Source organism: Drosophila sulfurigaster, chromosome 4, assembly GCF_023558435.1.
Source record: "Drosophila sulfurigaster albostrigata strain 15112-1811.04 chromosome 4, ASM2355843v2, whole genome shotgun sequence".
In the NCBI taxonomy this organism is placed as follows: Eukaryota; Metazoa; Arthropoda; class Insecta; order Diptera; family Drosophilidae; genus Drosophila; species Drosophila sulfurigaster.
Window position 1 is genome coordinate 676,815 of NC_084884.1, and position 16,425 is coordinate 693,239.

The 16,425-nt window shown below is 35.4% G+C and overlaps 1 protein-coding gene across 1 annotated transcript in view; it reads right to left on the bottom strand.

Annotated features, from left to right (window-relative positions):
• Positions 1 to 7,167: 7,167 nt before the first annotated feature.
• LOC133846910 (ATP-binding cassette sub-family D member 1) overlaps positions 7,168 to 16,425 on the bottom strand; it is a 41,970-nt gene continuing 32,712 nt past the window's right edge. The window contains 7 exon segments of the mRNA XM_062281623.1: positions 7,168 to 7,389; positions 7,492 to 7,546; positions 7,549 to 7,616; positions 7,691 to 7,780; positions 8,383 to 8,416; positions 8,419 to 9,259; positions 10,673 to 10,845. Coding sequence (XP_062137607.1) covers positions 7,290 to 7,389; positions 7,492 to 7,546; positions 7,549 to 7,616; positions 7,691 to 7,780; positions 8,383 to 8,416; positions 8,419 to 9,259; positions 10,673 to 10,845 — 1,361 coding nt within the window. The 3' untranslated portion in view covers positions 7,168 to 7,289.

Here is a 16,425-nt window from a genome sequence, read left to right on the forward strand (position 1 = left end):
TGATGGGACCATCCTTTTCTGCATTTATAATGGATTGTGAAGTTATTAGCTTTGCATGCTGCTGCCCGATCAGAAGAACTGCCTGTTAATTTTGGACATTTTTGTGTACTTTTCATGTATTTCTTTGTAATTGACCTGTTGTACCGGAAGATTTACATCTTGAAGGGTATGCAGTTTTCTGCCGCCAGTGATATTGATGTCAGCAGTTTCGGCAGACTGCTCGTACCGGTAGACGCCTCCAGTCCAGCCAAAACAAAATGGATCTATTTTGCCATGTATGCCAACTTCCTTAGCCACGCTTATGTCCATGATTGTCGATGTGCTGCCGTCGTCAAGAAAACCCAGGATATCCTTTTGGCCAGTTGGACCCACCAGAGTTATGGACATAATTTTTAGTAGAACCTTTTCTTGTATGTAGCCAGTAAGATTAGCGCGAATTGGTTTGAGCGTCATTGTTGTTTGTGGTTTTTGCTTGTGTAGTAGGTGGTTGTGAAACTTCTCACAATTCTCCAATTTGCACTGCACACGTTGTGTTGGCCATTGGCCATTATAAAACTTGAGGCAGCAATAACATGCCCCACTCTTCTTCGCGTAGTCCCATCTATTTTAGAGTCCGCCTTTATAAATTTGCTGCATTTGAACAGAGGATGTTTGTCTTCGCCATATAATACACTTTTTTGTTTTTCTCATGCATTCTGTTTTTGCTGCTGTGTTTTTCGTTGCCGTTGCCATATTGTTGACTGCAACCATTTTTTGTAGAAGCCGATGTCTTGATACAAATTGGATTGTTGTTGGGTCCACTCCGTGAAATCTTCAAATCTCCGCTGCTCTCAGGTTGTGGCTGGCAAGGAATATCCCCCATTTTCGTAGAAAGCTTTCTTCGAGCCACTCTATCAGCATTCCCAGGAGTTTGTGCAAATCTATGAATTTGCATTCCACAAAGTCCAACGCCGAGTAGATATATTGAGCTCACAAATTCAATTTGTTTTGCTTTTGTCATTAGCTCGAAGGCGACGTTTTCTGGGGCTCCATAAATATTGTCCAGAATTTGCATATTTTTATTGGCTCCTTTGCAGACATAGCAATATGTCTGTTTTGACGTGCCTCGTCCTTTAGGGTTTTGTTAAGGCGATGCACGTCCTTCTCTCCGGAAAATCCGCATTGCCGTCCAGACAAAAATTGAGTCTTGAAGTGGCGCCATGCCAGGAAGGATAACCCGTCGTACTCTACATGCTTGTCGCCCAATGATTGTCAGGCTAACATGTTGACGATCGAATTTTGCAGATTATTTTCCGGGTTGCAAGTACTCTGGCCAGTAGTCTCTCGTATTTGCTCTACCCAATCTTTTGTGCAATGTGACGTTATTGAAGATTTTGGGTATATTGTGAGCGTGAGGACGCCTGTTATCTGCCAGAGTCCGTAGAAGAAGAAGAATGAATAAGTGCGGCAGTTGTGTTCAGCAATAGTTTTTGCTTACAAAAGCCTCTGCACACGCATATAGAACCTGTAATTGTGATAGCAATTGTTGTAGTGTGCACTCCTGTTCAGCAATGTCAGCCGTAGCAAATTTCGTAACAAATTTCGTTTTGAAGCTGTATCCTCGTCTCATCGATGTTTGCAATCTCTTTTAGAACCTCCAAATGCTCCCTGCTGTCCATTTTTGTAAGTTGTACATTTGCAAACAATCCAACAAAACAACTCTTAAAACTATTTAACATCTTTTGTAAATATTACCTGAAAACATATTATACATGTTTTCGTTGAACATACCATATCCATGTTTCCTATGTATGTACGGGTTTTATTTTTGTTTTATTCATTATTTTGTAATATTTATTCAATATCAATAAACGTACATATGAAATAAATGTCAAGTAATCATTTAATGAACAACCTCCCTCCCCACAATAATTACGTAATCACTAAAAATGAAAAATATGTAAATTTGTACTTTTAATCTATATTTTTAAAAGAAGATTCCAGCCAATCTTTAATATTAATTATTTTTTTTTTATTAAAATTACGAAATGATAACAAAGATAGGTGCACTGTTACCTAACTGGGCAACTTAAGCAAATCAGAAATTATAAACAGAAAATTAATTATGTCAGAAGCACATAATAAATATAAAGTAAATAAAGATTATATAAATTTGAACCTCGTATTTTGCTGAGCTGCATTTTAGCTGTGATACTGTACACCTTGCATAGAAAAGGCTCGGAGCTAAAATGCACTTAAAAATTCGAACCTTGTTGTCCAGCGAAAGCTTGTTTTAGCGGAGAGCGGCCAGGACATACGATTAATTTGGTTCTTTACGAATGCAGCAGCGACTTGACATGGCTTTCGAAATTGAGCCTTCTGTCTAGAAGGACTCCTAGATATTTGTGTGATGCTGAGTGAGTTAACACTCTACCATTATGCGTCACACACGGGCATTTTCGCACTCGATTTGCGAAAGTCATGTTTGAGCATTTGTCTGCATTGATAAACACGTTCCAATTCTTAGCGCCTTCCAGAAATGCGTCTAGATATTCTTTGAGACCCATTTTTGCAAGACCTATGGAGCTGTTTTTGGTGAGCACAGCGCTATCTTCAGCATAGGTTGCAATAGGTGTGTCCTTTCGTTTAAGTGCTGTGATTGACGAGTGGGTTGGCATGTCAGCAGAGAATGTAGGGCCAAGCACACTACCTTGTGGAACACCTGCTTTTATAGACTTGGTCGACGACTTACTATATATCCATCGGTCACCACATGAAAAGAGCGTCCTTCCAGGAAACTCCTTATTAGCAAGAAATGCTGTGGTATTAGCAATTTCTTTGCATTGTGAATAAGTCCGGGATGCCATACTCTGTCAAAAGCTTGATGGATATCCAATAAAGCATCTGGAAGTAGCCTGATGGTCCTGTTGTCCAGCAAGTCCTCGCCAGAGGCTTTTTTCACTTTTAATTTCAAAATTAGTTTCCTAACTTCGTCCAGCGTGACAGGATCTGCGGGCAAAGCCATTTGAAACGGATTTCAAGTGACTCCGCAATCATTTGGCGATAGCTCTCTGGCGCAAAGTCATGTGACCCAAAACGTTGCTCTAAATTGTTGACCAATACTTCTGCTTTGTCACGGCTAGTATATATACATATATTGATGGCGTTGTCAATATCCTCCTCTTCTTGAATTTCCATGTTGAGGTTCAATTCCTCCTCCAAGTGCGCCTTGAAAATGCTCATATCGGCACCACGAGCGAGTATACGATTGCGTAGTGGCTTTCTTGACGGAGTAGCGTAAACTTCAGACAGTATGCATAGGAGTGTGATCCGAAAAAGTCCGTGGAGCGTATCGACTTAATTATAGAGTTGCATTACTTATTGACGGAGTAATCGGCGCGAAGGCTGGTACGAGTCGAACAGTGTGCATTGCCTCCTGAGTGAAGTTGCTGTGCGCAGAATGTGTAGGGCGGTTCTCTGCAAAATGTTGTTGTAAGGGCGATGCTGCAGTTTCCAATTGGCATAATTTTGTTACCGCAGTTAGCTACAATATTGTCTTCAGCAAAATTAAGAATAAATTTTGTGCCGGCAGGAAATGTATGTAACAGGTAGAAGAAGGCATCTCCGACCCTATAAAGTATATATATTCTTGATCAGCCTCAACAGCCGAGACGATCTAGCCATGTTCGTCTGCGAGTCTGTCCGTCCGTCCGTATGAATACCTAGATATCAGAGACTGTAAGAGATAAAGCAATCATTTTTTCGACAGCATTTGTTATGCTTGCACGCAGATCAAGTTTATTTCGAAAAAATCATTTATTTATCAAAAATCGAATAACAAGCCTACTTTTCAAGCTACAGCTGCTGTATATTGTGCCGTCTATGGTATATTTTGAATGTGGTACTATATCGATATAACAAATATGCCTTTTGGTATATTTCGTAGTATTTTCTAGTATTGGTATATTTTGAAAATAATACCGGAATATTATCGAGCACACTCGACTGTAGTTTTCTTAATTGTTTTTATTTTTGTTTTCATCAGGGTTTACTTATGTACAATTCCGTGATTGTCCAACACTTATTTGTGCTCTGTAGGAAATAGAGAAAAGGGCCGTCTGGAGCAATGTTTTGTGAATAACTTCCAGGTTTTTGAACCGATCGACACAAAAGTTGCAGGACAAGTCCCGGGTAGGATTTATACTATGTCTTTCAAGAATAAAATTGCCCAAAATATTTAATTTTTTCAACATTTTGGGGGCGGCGTGGCGAATTCTAAAACATAAGTACTTATTAGTGTCAAAATTTTATAATACTAGGTCTACAGGTGTCTGTAATATTCAAGTTTTTCCCATTTTTGTGGGCGGCGGATATGATAGATTCCTTGGGCATATAGTAATATAATTGCAAAACCCCTACTCGTAATATTAAATGCTATTTAAAATGGACAATGCCCCATAGTGCACTGCCACGAGTTTTCTTTATACACTATACCAGCCTTAATTGTAGTAATTTGTAGTCACACTACTACAGTTGTCGAAAGGGAAGGGAAGGGAAGGCAGCCGAGAGGAACATTGAATGTACCCAATTGTGTTTTAGTAGCAGACAACATAGCGGTTCACCGATTTAATCCGAGAATCAGCGCCAGCCTAGTTTGAGGGTGAGATGTGTTGCGTTTTTGTTATGAATTCACTTGCTGCTCTTTGTCACTCGCAAAGTGCGGCATTTTTATATTTTTTTTTGTGTTCGGTATCATTAAATTGACTTTATTTTTGAATTAGAATACTTCAAGAATACTGAAACATATTTTTAAAAATTTTAGACTTCGTTGGTAATTTGTTATTCGCCCATATTTAAAGACTATGGTCTGGTGTGATTTGTGATTTTTTCTGTCAATTTTATATTCATATATTAAATCAAACAAAAAGCTTGAATATGGAATTTAATCGTCAAGGTATGTAATATTAATTATTGGCACTAAATTTGTAGTACATGTTATACATATATTGTCCAATCGTGCAATGTGTTGTTGGTTGGAGCAAAAACAAAACTGCTGTGAAGCAGTCATACGTGATTACTCCGTGGTGAGCTCACTAGCATGCTTCAACTTGCTAAGATGGCAGACAACGTCTATGTCTGTGATAAGTACAGGTTTGTCCAGAAGTCCTAGACGACGATGATTTGCTAATCAAGAAGGTTGTTATGCGAGCCTTCTGCTCAGGCCTGGATAACATAGAAGACACCTTAAACTAAGAAAACTGTTGTCCAATCAGGCTTGTAGTCTCAATCAAATCTTATTCACCGGGATGGTGCGGAACAGAGAATGACGACTGGCAAATCTTTCCAAGTCTCCCTGTTATGACACCACCTGTTGGAATAATTACCCATAATAAAATAAACTGGGAGATTGAGCTGGCAAATGCAGTCATATCAGTTTTAGCGACTTCAGGCCAATTAGCCTAACGTCTAATAAAGCAGGTTTCAAACTGCTCTCTCGCTTTGTTCTCGCTTTATAGCGATATCGCACACATTACCACATTCGAAATATGCCATAGACGGCACAAAATACCAGATAAAAAATGTTGAAGATATTAAAAAATAACTTGTATATTGGGAAAACGCTTGTTTTGCTTATATTTGGACAAAATATATTACGTAACTATTAGATTACCACCTTACCGCAGTAGACTTTTATTACCTAAGTCTTCCTTCTCTTACTGACCTTAAAACCATGCAAAGTGCTGTTTTCATTCAGAGACTAATTAATGGTGAAATAGATTCTTTGGAGTCAAATTAGTTTTGCGGTTCCGGTCAGAATCACTAGGAATTTGCTTTCTCTTCCCATTCCACGTAGAACTACTTTGCTACCGTACTTTGCTTGCCGTAATCCTTTCCGTCTTCTGTGTGTGAATTATAATCTATACGGTGGTTTGCTATAGTAAATCTATTCCTCTGCCTTATTATTAGCATATTTTTCGGGTATTTAATTGTTTTCTTTTTTATATCATAGCATAGTTTGCTTCCCCATTAATATAGTATTACTATTGTATTTAATTAGCTGTCCAGCGTCTTTTTAATATTTATTCGGGGTTTTCGATTAATGCATGCTGTTCACAAATTTATTTTGTTTTATCCACGCGTCAACAACTCCGTGCTTGGTATTGCTGGGTCACTTGATGGTACGCCGTTAGTAATCATCGTCCAAAGATATAAATATGAAATATATAAATGTATGTATAAAGGAAAAATAAAAATTTTAGACATTGCCTTGGATCAATCCTTGCTAAATTTGATGCCTCACATTTTTTTTAACATTTTTAGACTTGCAATTTACTAGAGGTAAAACTTATTAAAATGTAGACTGTCTGAGAACTTATTTTGCCTGCTACATTCATTCGCATTATCACAATATACAATATTTTTATAGTTTTTCATGGAAAGAGAGTATAATAAATTCTGAAATAATTATTATAGATGTTATCAATTTAAATGTCATTCATAAAACAAGTAAGATAGCTACAGTCGAGTGTGCTCACTGTGTAATACCCGCTACCATTTACCCATTTTGAATAAAAGTAAAATATTGCGGTATTATTTTCAAAATATACCGAAAATACTACAAAAATAAAATATATACCAAATGGTATATTTTGTATATCGACATAGTGCAACATTCAAAATATACCATAGACGACACAATGTACTAGATTGTCAGCCAAAGTAAAGGCGTTTTTGCCCATACAAAAGTATTTCTTTAATAACTTCCACAATTCTGCTTTTACTCAAAATGGGTAGCGGATATCTCACAGTCGAGCACACTCGACTGTAGCTTTCTTACTTCTTTATTTATGTTGTATTTACCGTTGCGCAATATGCCCTAGGCTGACCATTTTAATTGATATCTTCTCTAGTATCTGGATGTATTATTTTATAGTATATTAATTTGGCATATTTTTAGAATATGGTTTTGTTGAATAGTAGCGGGCATCTCACAGTCAAGCATACTCGACTGAAGCTTTCTTGTTAAAAATGTTTGTATATTTATATCCAAACATCTAGATGTACGCACTCCTAATCCTTTCCGGTTCTGCTCTTTTAAAAAATATATATATATATGTATATATATTTGACGCGAAAAAGCAATCAGGATAACGCTGTTGATATCACTCATTCATTTAAATAAACCACTTATTACAAAAAACAATAATTTGCAAAGCAAGCTTGCAGATATTTATTTTAAAATCGGCGTGAATACATCATTAAATGTATGACTTTATTTACAATATGCTCTTTCTAATACTTCATGAAGCTTAACAAATGAATTGATCTTTCTGTTCTTCATTTGTTTCCATTTTCCTAAACTTCCAACTTCCTTGACCGTCGAACTCAAGAATATGAGTGTGAAATTTCCTTCATAAAAAAAAATTGTTGACAAAATTACGTTATTAAGATTAATAATTTATAATCTTAATGTTATTATATACATTATAAATTATAATTATTTATTCTTACCAGAGGGTGGGTCTATGTGTTATCGTCAGCAGTGTAATACCCATGTTTTTGCTTTTTCATATATAGAGCTCTCAACGTCAATTGATACGGCACTTGTACATTCATCAAGAAGTGCATACCGGGGTCTGCTCCAAGCAAAATGTACTTATCAATTCTAATAACTTAAATCATCAAAAGGATTTCTCCCTATCAGACTTACTTGTGATAGAAAAGTCGTGCTACCGCCATTCTTTGTTTTTCACCTCCCGATAGAATATCCTTCCAATCTCGTATAACTTCAAAGTTGTCACTGTCGTACAAACAAATATAATGTCGTTTAATATGATTATTATTATTATTATATCCCTACAACCCACAAGGTAAAAGGGTCTTATAATAAATTTTTTAAATACAATACATGAGCAGACAAAAGAAACCATCTCTGATACAATAAAGTTACCAAATTTTAGGACCACGCGAGGAATAAGATTTTGTTAATCTAATGCATTCCGAAATACTTTTTTAACTTTATTTAACTTTAGTCACTATTTCTATTTTATTTATTTGAATAAAATGTATAAAATAACTAAAAAAGTAAACAAAATTTGTTGGAATATGGCTGAAAAATTTGGGTAAATCATTGCTAAATTTGGAACTTATTAAAATTTAGATTGTCTGAGAGACATACTAACATCGTTAAATACACTATATAAGGAGTATATTCCAAAATACTTCTTTTGCCTGCTACATACATTCGCATTAAAGTAATATACAATACTTTTATAGTTTTCATGGAAACAGGGTATAATAAATTCTAAAATAAGTATCATAAATAATATCAATTTAAATGTCATTCATAAAAAGAATGTAATAGTTAATTAATATGTAAAATTGTATTTATGTTGTATTTACCGTTGCGCAATATGCTCTAAGCTGACCATTTTAATATGCTTCTTAATTCATTCTCAGTGATGCCTTTGCGCTTCATATCATCTCTAGTATCTGGATATATGATTTGATCACATAAACTGCCAATGGACATATATGGACGTTGGGGAATGTAAAACATGCAGGGTTTGTTTTCAAATGGGCGCGGAATATGTAATTCACCAGCATAGATTGGCCATAATCCGCTTAAAATACGAAACAAACTTGACTTTCCACATCCATTTGGTCCTGTTATCAATACATGAACACCAGGCTCAAAACACAATGTCAAGCTTGGAACAACGATATCACAATTGGGTGTCACAACCGGTACTGCACACAAATTAATCGACATCACATTGTTATCAGTATAGATAATACGACCCTTGGCTATCGGTTTGCCGTCTCTATACTCAATGATTCCACTTGTATCCCGATTATGCTCAGCAACTATTGCTTTGCTATAAATGCCTTGTGCTGTTTCTTTAAACACATCCAACATTCCTGCAACCCGAAAGGTGTATCCGGCCAATGCAACAACTTCTTTATATGATGACATTAATCGTTCTATAGCGTCCGCTGCCGAAATAAGTAAATTTCTAGACGTTGTTAGATATTGTGTTCGCTCGCTGATATGGGAAGCATTTGCTTCACTTGGCGATGTCGTTGATGTGGAGGAAGAAGAAGAATGAGTTGCAGAACCAGTTAGTATTGGCAGAGAGACCATCACCATGCCAGTGCCAGACCAGAGATATTTCATAAAGAATTGTTCGAGCATAACGAACCACAGCTTTTGAGTAAATATGTTATTCATTTGGGTAACTAAGCGATTGTATGCCTGTCGCAACTGCTGAAGCTCCACCTAAATAGTGAAAAGAAATAGATTATTATTATTATACTTGAGATGATAGGGTAGAAGGGTATTATAACATTGTGCCGGCAGGAAATGTATGTAACTTGTAGAAGAAGGCTTCTCCGACCCTATAAAGTATATATATTCTTGATCAGCGTCAACAACCGAGACGATCTAGCCATGTCCGTCTGTCCGTATGAAACACAGGATCTCAGAGACTATAAGAGATAGAGCTATAATTTGTTATGTTTGCTCGCAGATCAAGTTTGTTTCAAATTTTTGCCACGCCCACTTCCGCCCCCTCAAATCAAAAAATCGAATAACAAGCGTAATTTTAAAGCTGGTGTATAACAACTATAGTATTTATGATTTCTGATAATTTAATTGCTATCAGATAAAAATTGTGGAAGTTTTTAAAGAAAAACTTTTGTATGGCCGAAAACGCCTAGTTACTAGAGGTCTTAGTTGCTTAGGCTGACAATCTGGTATATTGTGCCGTCTATGGTTTATTTTGAATGTGGCACTATATCGATATACCAAATATACAATTCGGTATTTTTTTTGTATTTTTGGTATATTTTGAGAAAATACTGCAATAGTTTGCTTTTATTCTAAATGTGTAGCGGGTATCTCACAGTCGAGCACACTGTACTGTAACTTTCTTAATTGTTTTTATCAGCGTCAACAGCCAAGACGATATAGCCACATTCGTCTGTCTGTCTGCCCATAGGAAACAATATAGATAGAGGTAAATTTTCGACAGCACTTACTCTTTGGCGACACGCAGACAGGATGCCAGCGGTCTTAGGAAGTGCATTCAGACCCCGTCCATCGTAACAATATTGTCACAAACAATAAACCGAGTAATATGCGCGTAATAGAGTTTTTTATGTTTTCACAATCAGTAAAGCTGAAGAAGTGGCTTGAAGTATTGGCTTCACATACAATTCCGTCAACATCTATGTTGATAGTCAACAAGCCATGAAATCAATTCACTCTGAAGAGATAAAAACGAAGGTTGTCCTAGAGAGCAGACGAGCTGAACGCAACTGCGGCTTTGCACATCTGTCGGATGCCGAGCCACCAGAACATCGAAGGCGATAATTAGACGGCACACCTCCTTGCCATCTGTGGGGTATTTTTTAGTTTAAATAGAAAATGCGTTTATCGCGAAAACTGAGTATTGAATGTAAAAATAAATAATGTTGAACATATAACTCATGGTCTATAATATTGACGAGTGAGCTTTTGATGTAGGCGTAGCAAATTTAAATGCTCATCACAAACAGTGGTAATATTTTGCCAAAATACAAGAAATAAGGCTACACTCAAGTTCTGCAAACAATATCAGCTTAAACGGTTACACGGTTAGAAAATTAATACTTACGTACTTATTGATTCATAAAGAATATAAAATCTCACCTTGTGTCCACCATAAAAGGCAATTTCTTCTGCGTTTGTTATAATACGGGAATGTATATGCCTAAGGTAACCGTAGCGATTTGCCTCCTCCGAGACGAGCTGTCCAAATTTCGGAGAGACAATCCGTAATATATGTGCCGTAAGTGCAATAACTGTTATCGACAGAGCAGGTCCTTTTGGAGATTAAAACGTAAAATAAAGAAAAAATACTAACATTTTAGTCCAGGGTTTGAAAAGCTTTCGAGATCTTATGATGAAAATCGTATAGTTTCGTTCAAAACATATTTAAAATATAATTGTTATATAATTTAACTCTTGTCCGTTGCAGGAGTGGGACCCAGGATTTCCCAATTACAAATTTTAAGTTCTACTTAAAAAGAAAGTAAATATATTGGGGTAAAGTAAACATATTTTGTTACAAATCCAATTTCAACACTAGAATCAGTCGTGGGTACGACAAAAGTACTTAAAATATTAAAACTTTACAACAACATATTGCAACTTCGGGAACCACAACGAAAAATGTGAAAGTTAACGAAATTATCATATAACAGAATGCAATTTCTTAAAACGAATTAAATTTTGCGGAGTGTTTTTTCGTTAATTTTCAAGTACCGGATCGACCATATTGAGCCAAACTTGTATCACGTTCTCAAATGTAAGACTTTTCTGATGGCAAAAAAATATTCAGTTTTAATTTCAACTTAAAAATTCAAATTTGACAAATAAGCTTACTGTATTACAAAAACATTGCCACTTTGGTCCAGGAGACCACTTTTGTTGGTATTTATTAATAACCCCTGAACTACATAAGATTTTTAGTGCGGTTTGATTATTTCAACTAAGGACGGCCCTTAGAATAAATTTGGTAAAAATTTTATGAATTTTTTCCTATGTTTGGAGTGATAACATATATAAGTCAACGTTCTCAAATATGCTGAACTGAAAGTGACACCACGAGTGCTGAATAAGCATTGGGCCTGATGTCGTTGCAGAGACGACAATCGCTGCATATTTGAGCGGTCGCTATGAGACGATTGCGAAACCATAAGTCTTAGTTTTAGTCTTGAAATTGTCTTTGAAACAAACAGATCGCTTTGTTTCATTAATAAACAAACCAAACTTAAATTCTCAATCGTATTTTACTCATGAACAAAGTTCGAGAATCTAATCGGTATCCATCTAAGTTACAGTGAGTAACAAATTCAATTAATTAATATATGAAGATTGGTTTATTGCTTCCTCACATTGGCTTCAGATTATTAAGCTATTAAGATTTAATGGAAAATCATGAATTAAATCATATTTATTGATTATAAGGCTAAAATCAAAAGAATTATAATTCTCAGCCTAGTCAAAAATCTACTCACAAGCTTTAAAATTTCAATTGACATGTGTAATTACAAGTGTTTTAATATATATGAGTTCCCATTTAAAATCACTAATATCAGCAGAGCCATATTTTTCTCATTTAAACTTAAAATATCTCACATTTCACTATGGGTCCCATTTAGCATGAATTTAATGGCTCCACCATTTTCGAAGTTTTTCTTAAAAAAGGATTTCAAGTAATTTATTTTTTTTATGTATTTCTAATTTTTATCATCTTCAACGTAAGTGGTTATTTATTTATTCGAAAATCTAAAATACAAAGCATACGAAAAATCGGGCTCTTGACCAGAGTGCATTACATAAAAAGTTTTTAGTCAAACTTTAAATCTTTTAATACATACCAAAAATGTTAGATTATGATTATCTATCTATTCTATAGGTTCACGACCAATTGATATGGTATAATATGAAAGTCCCAATTATTATTTTTACTAATCTTTAACTGCTCATCTTTTATACACATAAAAAGACGAAAAATATAAAAAATATAATTTAATGCATTTAATACCTCACTTACTATAAATATAATAAAATTCCGGTTAATACAATTTCCGGTTTTCCCGCTTCGTTTACAAAAAGAATTTTTTCCAAATTTTTGATTTTACTAATTTTTAAAATTTTTGATGTTGTTTAAGCTTGTATAAACATATGTATGTAATACATAGATATTATTTACATATATGTTGAAAACTAATTAACGCTCCAAAGAACTATGGGCAAAAATGCCGCTTTTGTGGAATTTTTACCATTTTTGAATATAGAAACATGAAACTTTGTACATATACCTAAAAAAAGACAGAATTTCGGATTTATTTTGTTCCAGTTGGACCACGCCTTCCTTCCCGCCCACCTTACCATAAGGTTAAATTTTTCGAATTTTGTCTACAAATTTGTTTTAAAATATTTTAATATTTAATGTATTGAAACTCGATGTGTTCGATTTATTGCGCGCGTAACTTGAAACTTATCGATTATTGCAATAACTAACCGATTTTCACGATACCTTAACGAAGTCAGTCGCAAATAAAATTTCGTACATAGTAGACGTGCTCGGCGATATTTTTCTTTCTATACATACACACACACACAGCCAAGTATAACTTCTACATAATTAATGTGCACTAATATTTTCAGCAAATTCGCATTTTAAATTTGATTTGGATCCCTACATGGGCCTAATACTCACATTATGAGAAGATAAGATTTGCTGAACATCACTTAATTCATTTTCATCAAAAATTGCAAAACAAACTGCTCTACAGCAGCCTGTTGGTGGATGTTGTTGCTCTAAAAATCAAACAACTTTGAATGACTTCACGTACATAAGTACAACAGCAACAGCCGTAAATTGGACAAAAACGGGCAAAAGTGTGAACAGTTTAGTTAATAACATTCAGCTTTAAAATTGCCTCGACTGGCTCTAGACTTATAAGTTTCACTCCAAAGAAACACAGATACATTTGTTAGCAGGGTCCTAAAACATACCAGGAACACATTGTACGATTGGACAATATATCACATGTACTATAAAAGTAGTGCTAAAAATTAATATTACATACCTTGACGATTAAATTTCATATTCAAGCTTTTCTGTTTTATTTAATATTTGAATATAAAACTCTTAGAAAAAACACAAACTTTCGCGCCAATTCTGTTTTGTAGAGTGGCCCGATCATAGTCCTTAAATTGTGACAAATAACAAAAAAAGAACGAAATCCAAAAACGGCAGAATAGATTTTAGTGAATATTGGTAGGGAGGTAGCTTAGAGCCAGGAGACTGCTGTAGGATACTTTTTATCCCGTTCGACAGCGCGAATTTTACTCTATTGACATGGCTGCACTTATAGTAATGAATAACAGCAAGTAGGCTATGAACGTAACGTATCATACACGATCTTACGATATTATGTATTTATACATTTACATTTATTTTACAATCAGCAACGCCGCGAGCAAGACGACAAAAAAAAATCTATATATATATAAGAAAGAAAGTGAAAATATGTAAAAACTTTTGAAATTGAAAAATTTTACAGTCAGCCGCGAGCAAATCGATCGAATCTTAAATAATAAAAACAAGTAAAGCTACAGTCGAGTGTACTCGACTGTGAGATATCCGCTACCCTTTTAAATAAAAGCAATATATTTTGCGGTATTATTCTCAAAATATACCAAATATACTGCACAAATGCTAAAAGTATACCAAATGGTATATTTGGTATATTGATATGGTACCGCATTCAAAATATACCATAGAAGGCACAATATGCCAGATTGTCGGCCAAAGCAACTAAGAGCCCTAGTAAGTTGTCGTTTTTGCCCATACAAAAGTATTTCTTTAATAACTTTGACAATTTTTATCTGATCGCAACCAAATTTTCAGGAATCATAACTACTATAGTATACATTTCCTGCCAGCACAAAGTTATAATACCCTTCTACCCTATGGGTAGCGGGTATAAAAATAAAATAAAAATTTGGCAGTTTTAAATATTCTATCTTCTTCTTCTAAATATATAAAAGAAAGTCATGTTATGTTTGACCACTTATAAATCAAGAACGGCAGAACAGAGCGGGATAAAAAGTATCCTATAGTCTCCTATAGAAGATTGAAGATTTATACATTTACTGTCAACAATGCCGCGAGCAAGACGATCAAATCTTTACCGACAAAGCCGTAATGCAAGAAGACTTCGAGATGAGAACAACAGAGACAAAAAAATATATAATTTGCTACGCAGTGCTGATTTGAATCGAGCAGCGTTTCGATACGATTTCAACCACGATTACAGCTTGCATCCTAGCGTTTGCATTGGGCAAATGGACGTTGTTTGTGAGTATTTAAAAGCATTAAAGCTTTCCGGAGAAACGGCTGGATTATGCTGCCTTAATGGTAAAGTGAAATTGCCGTTGTTGACTCCGCACATGAACCATTGTATTCATTGCTTTGTGGTGAAACACAAGAATCTCGCCACTTTCTTGCAAACACTCAAAAATACAATGTTTGTTTCCAAATGACGTCATTTGGGACAAATATTATCGAACAACGAGGATTTAATCCGACACTTAAGGTATTTATCCCACTCAAAAAATTTGCTAATTCGGAACTCTACTCTCCCACCGAAAAAAAAGTTTTTATAACCCAGTTTTTATTTTGTAGATTCAAGGACAGATTCACCATCGAATTGGATCATTACTGCCTTCAGAAGATACACAGTATAAATTTTTACAAATATATTTCATGGGCAACATGGAAGAACAACTGATCAATGCAGGAATGAAGCGAGCAATTCTTCAACACTTACAGTGTCTGCTTCATGAACATCATGCTTTGATCAAGTTGTTCAAGAGTGCTTTAGAGCGCATACCAAATGATGACTATAAAGTTGTCATCAAAGCAGATAAACGACCATCTGAAACACACGAACGCACATTTAATATAAAAATAGAAACGGAAAGTTTAACATTCATTAGGTTGAACCAAGCCAATCTACGTTCTGAGGAGTACATCGATTTACGTGACGCAGTAAGTACTAAAGGAAATGCAACTAATGTTGGTCGATTAACTATTCTGCCGGCGACGTACATTGGTAGTCCACTCGTATGCATGAGTATGCACAAGATGCAATGACATATGTTCGTCATTACGGTCAGCCAGATCTTTTATTACTTTTACCTGTAATCGAAAATGGATGGAAATTACTCAATTTCTGCTTCCCGATCAAACATCAAGTGATAGACACGACATCACAGCACGTATTTTCAGGCAAGAAATTCGGTCCCTGATGAACTTTATTGTTAAACAACGCGTCCTTGGAGATACTCGATGCTGGATGTATTCTATCGAATGGCAAAAACAAGGCCTGCCGCACGCACACATTCTTATTTGGTTAGTGGAAAGAATTCAGCCTAACCAAATAGATGATATCATATGTGCCGAGATTCCTGATCATGAAGTCGATGACTAATATGATTCACGGACCATGTGGTGCCATCAATTCCCAATCACCTTGCATGGTCGATGAAAATTAACGGTGAAGACTGTCACTGGCAACGATGGTTATCCGCTGTATCGGCGTCGATCAACAGATGACAACGGTCGAACTGTCACAACGAAAGTGAAAAGAATGGATTTCGTTGTTGACAACAGTTGATTGTTCCATATTCGCTACTTATTTCTAAAAACGTTCAAGACACATTGCAACGTTGAATACTGCAATTCAGTTAAGTCAATAAAATATATTTGCAAATATGTCACGAATGGCAGTGGCGTGGCGGTTTTGAATCGCAATCCTCGAATACCAACGATGAAATTTCACGCTATCAAGTTGGTCGTTATGTGAACTATAATGAAGCGATTG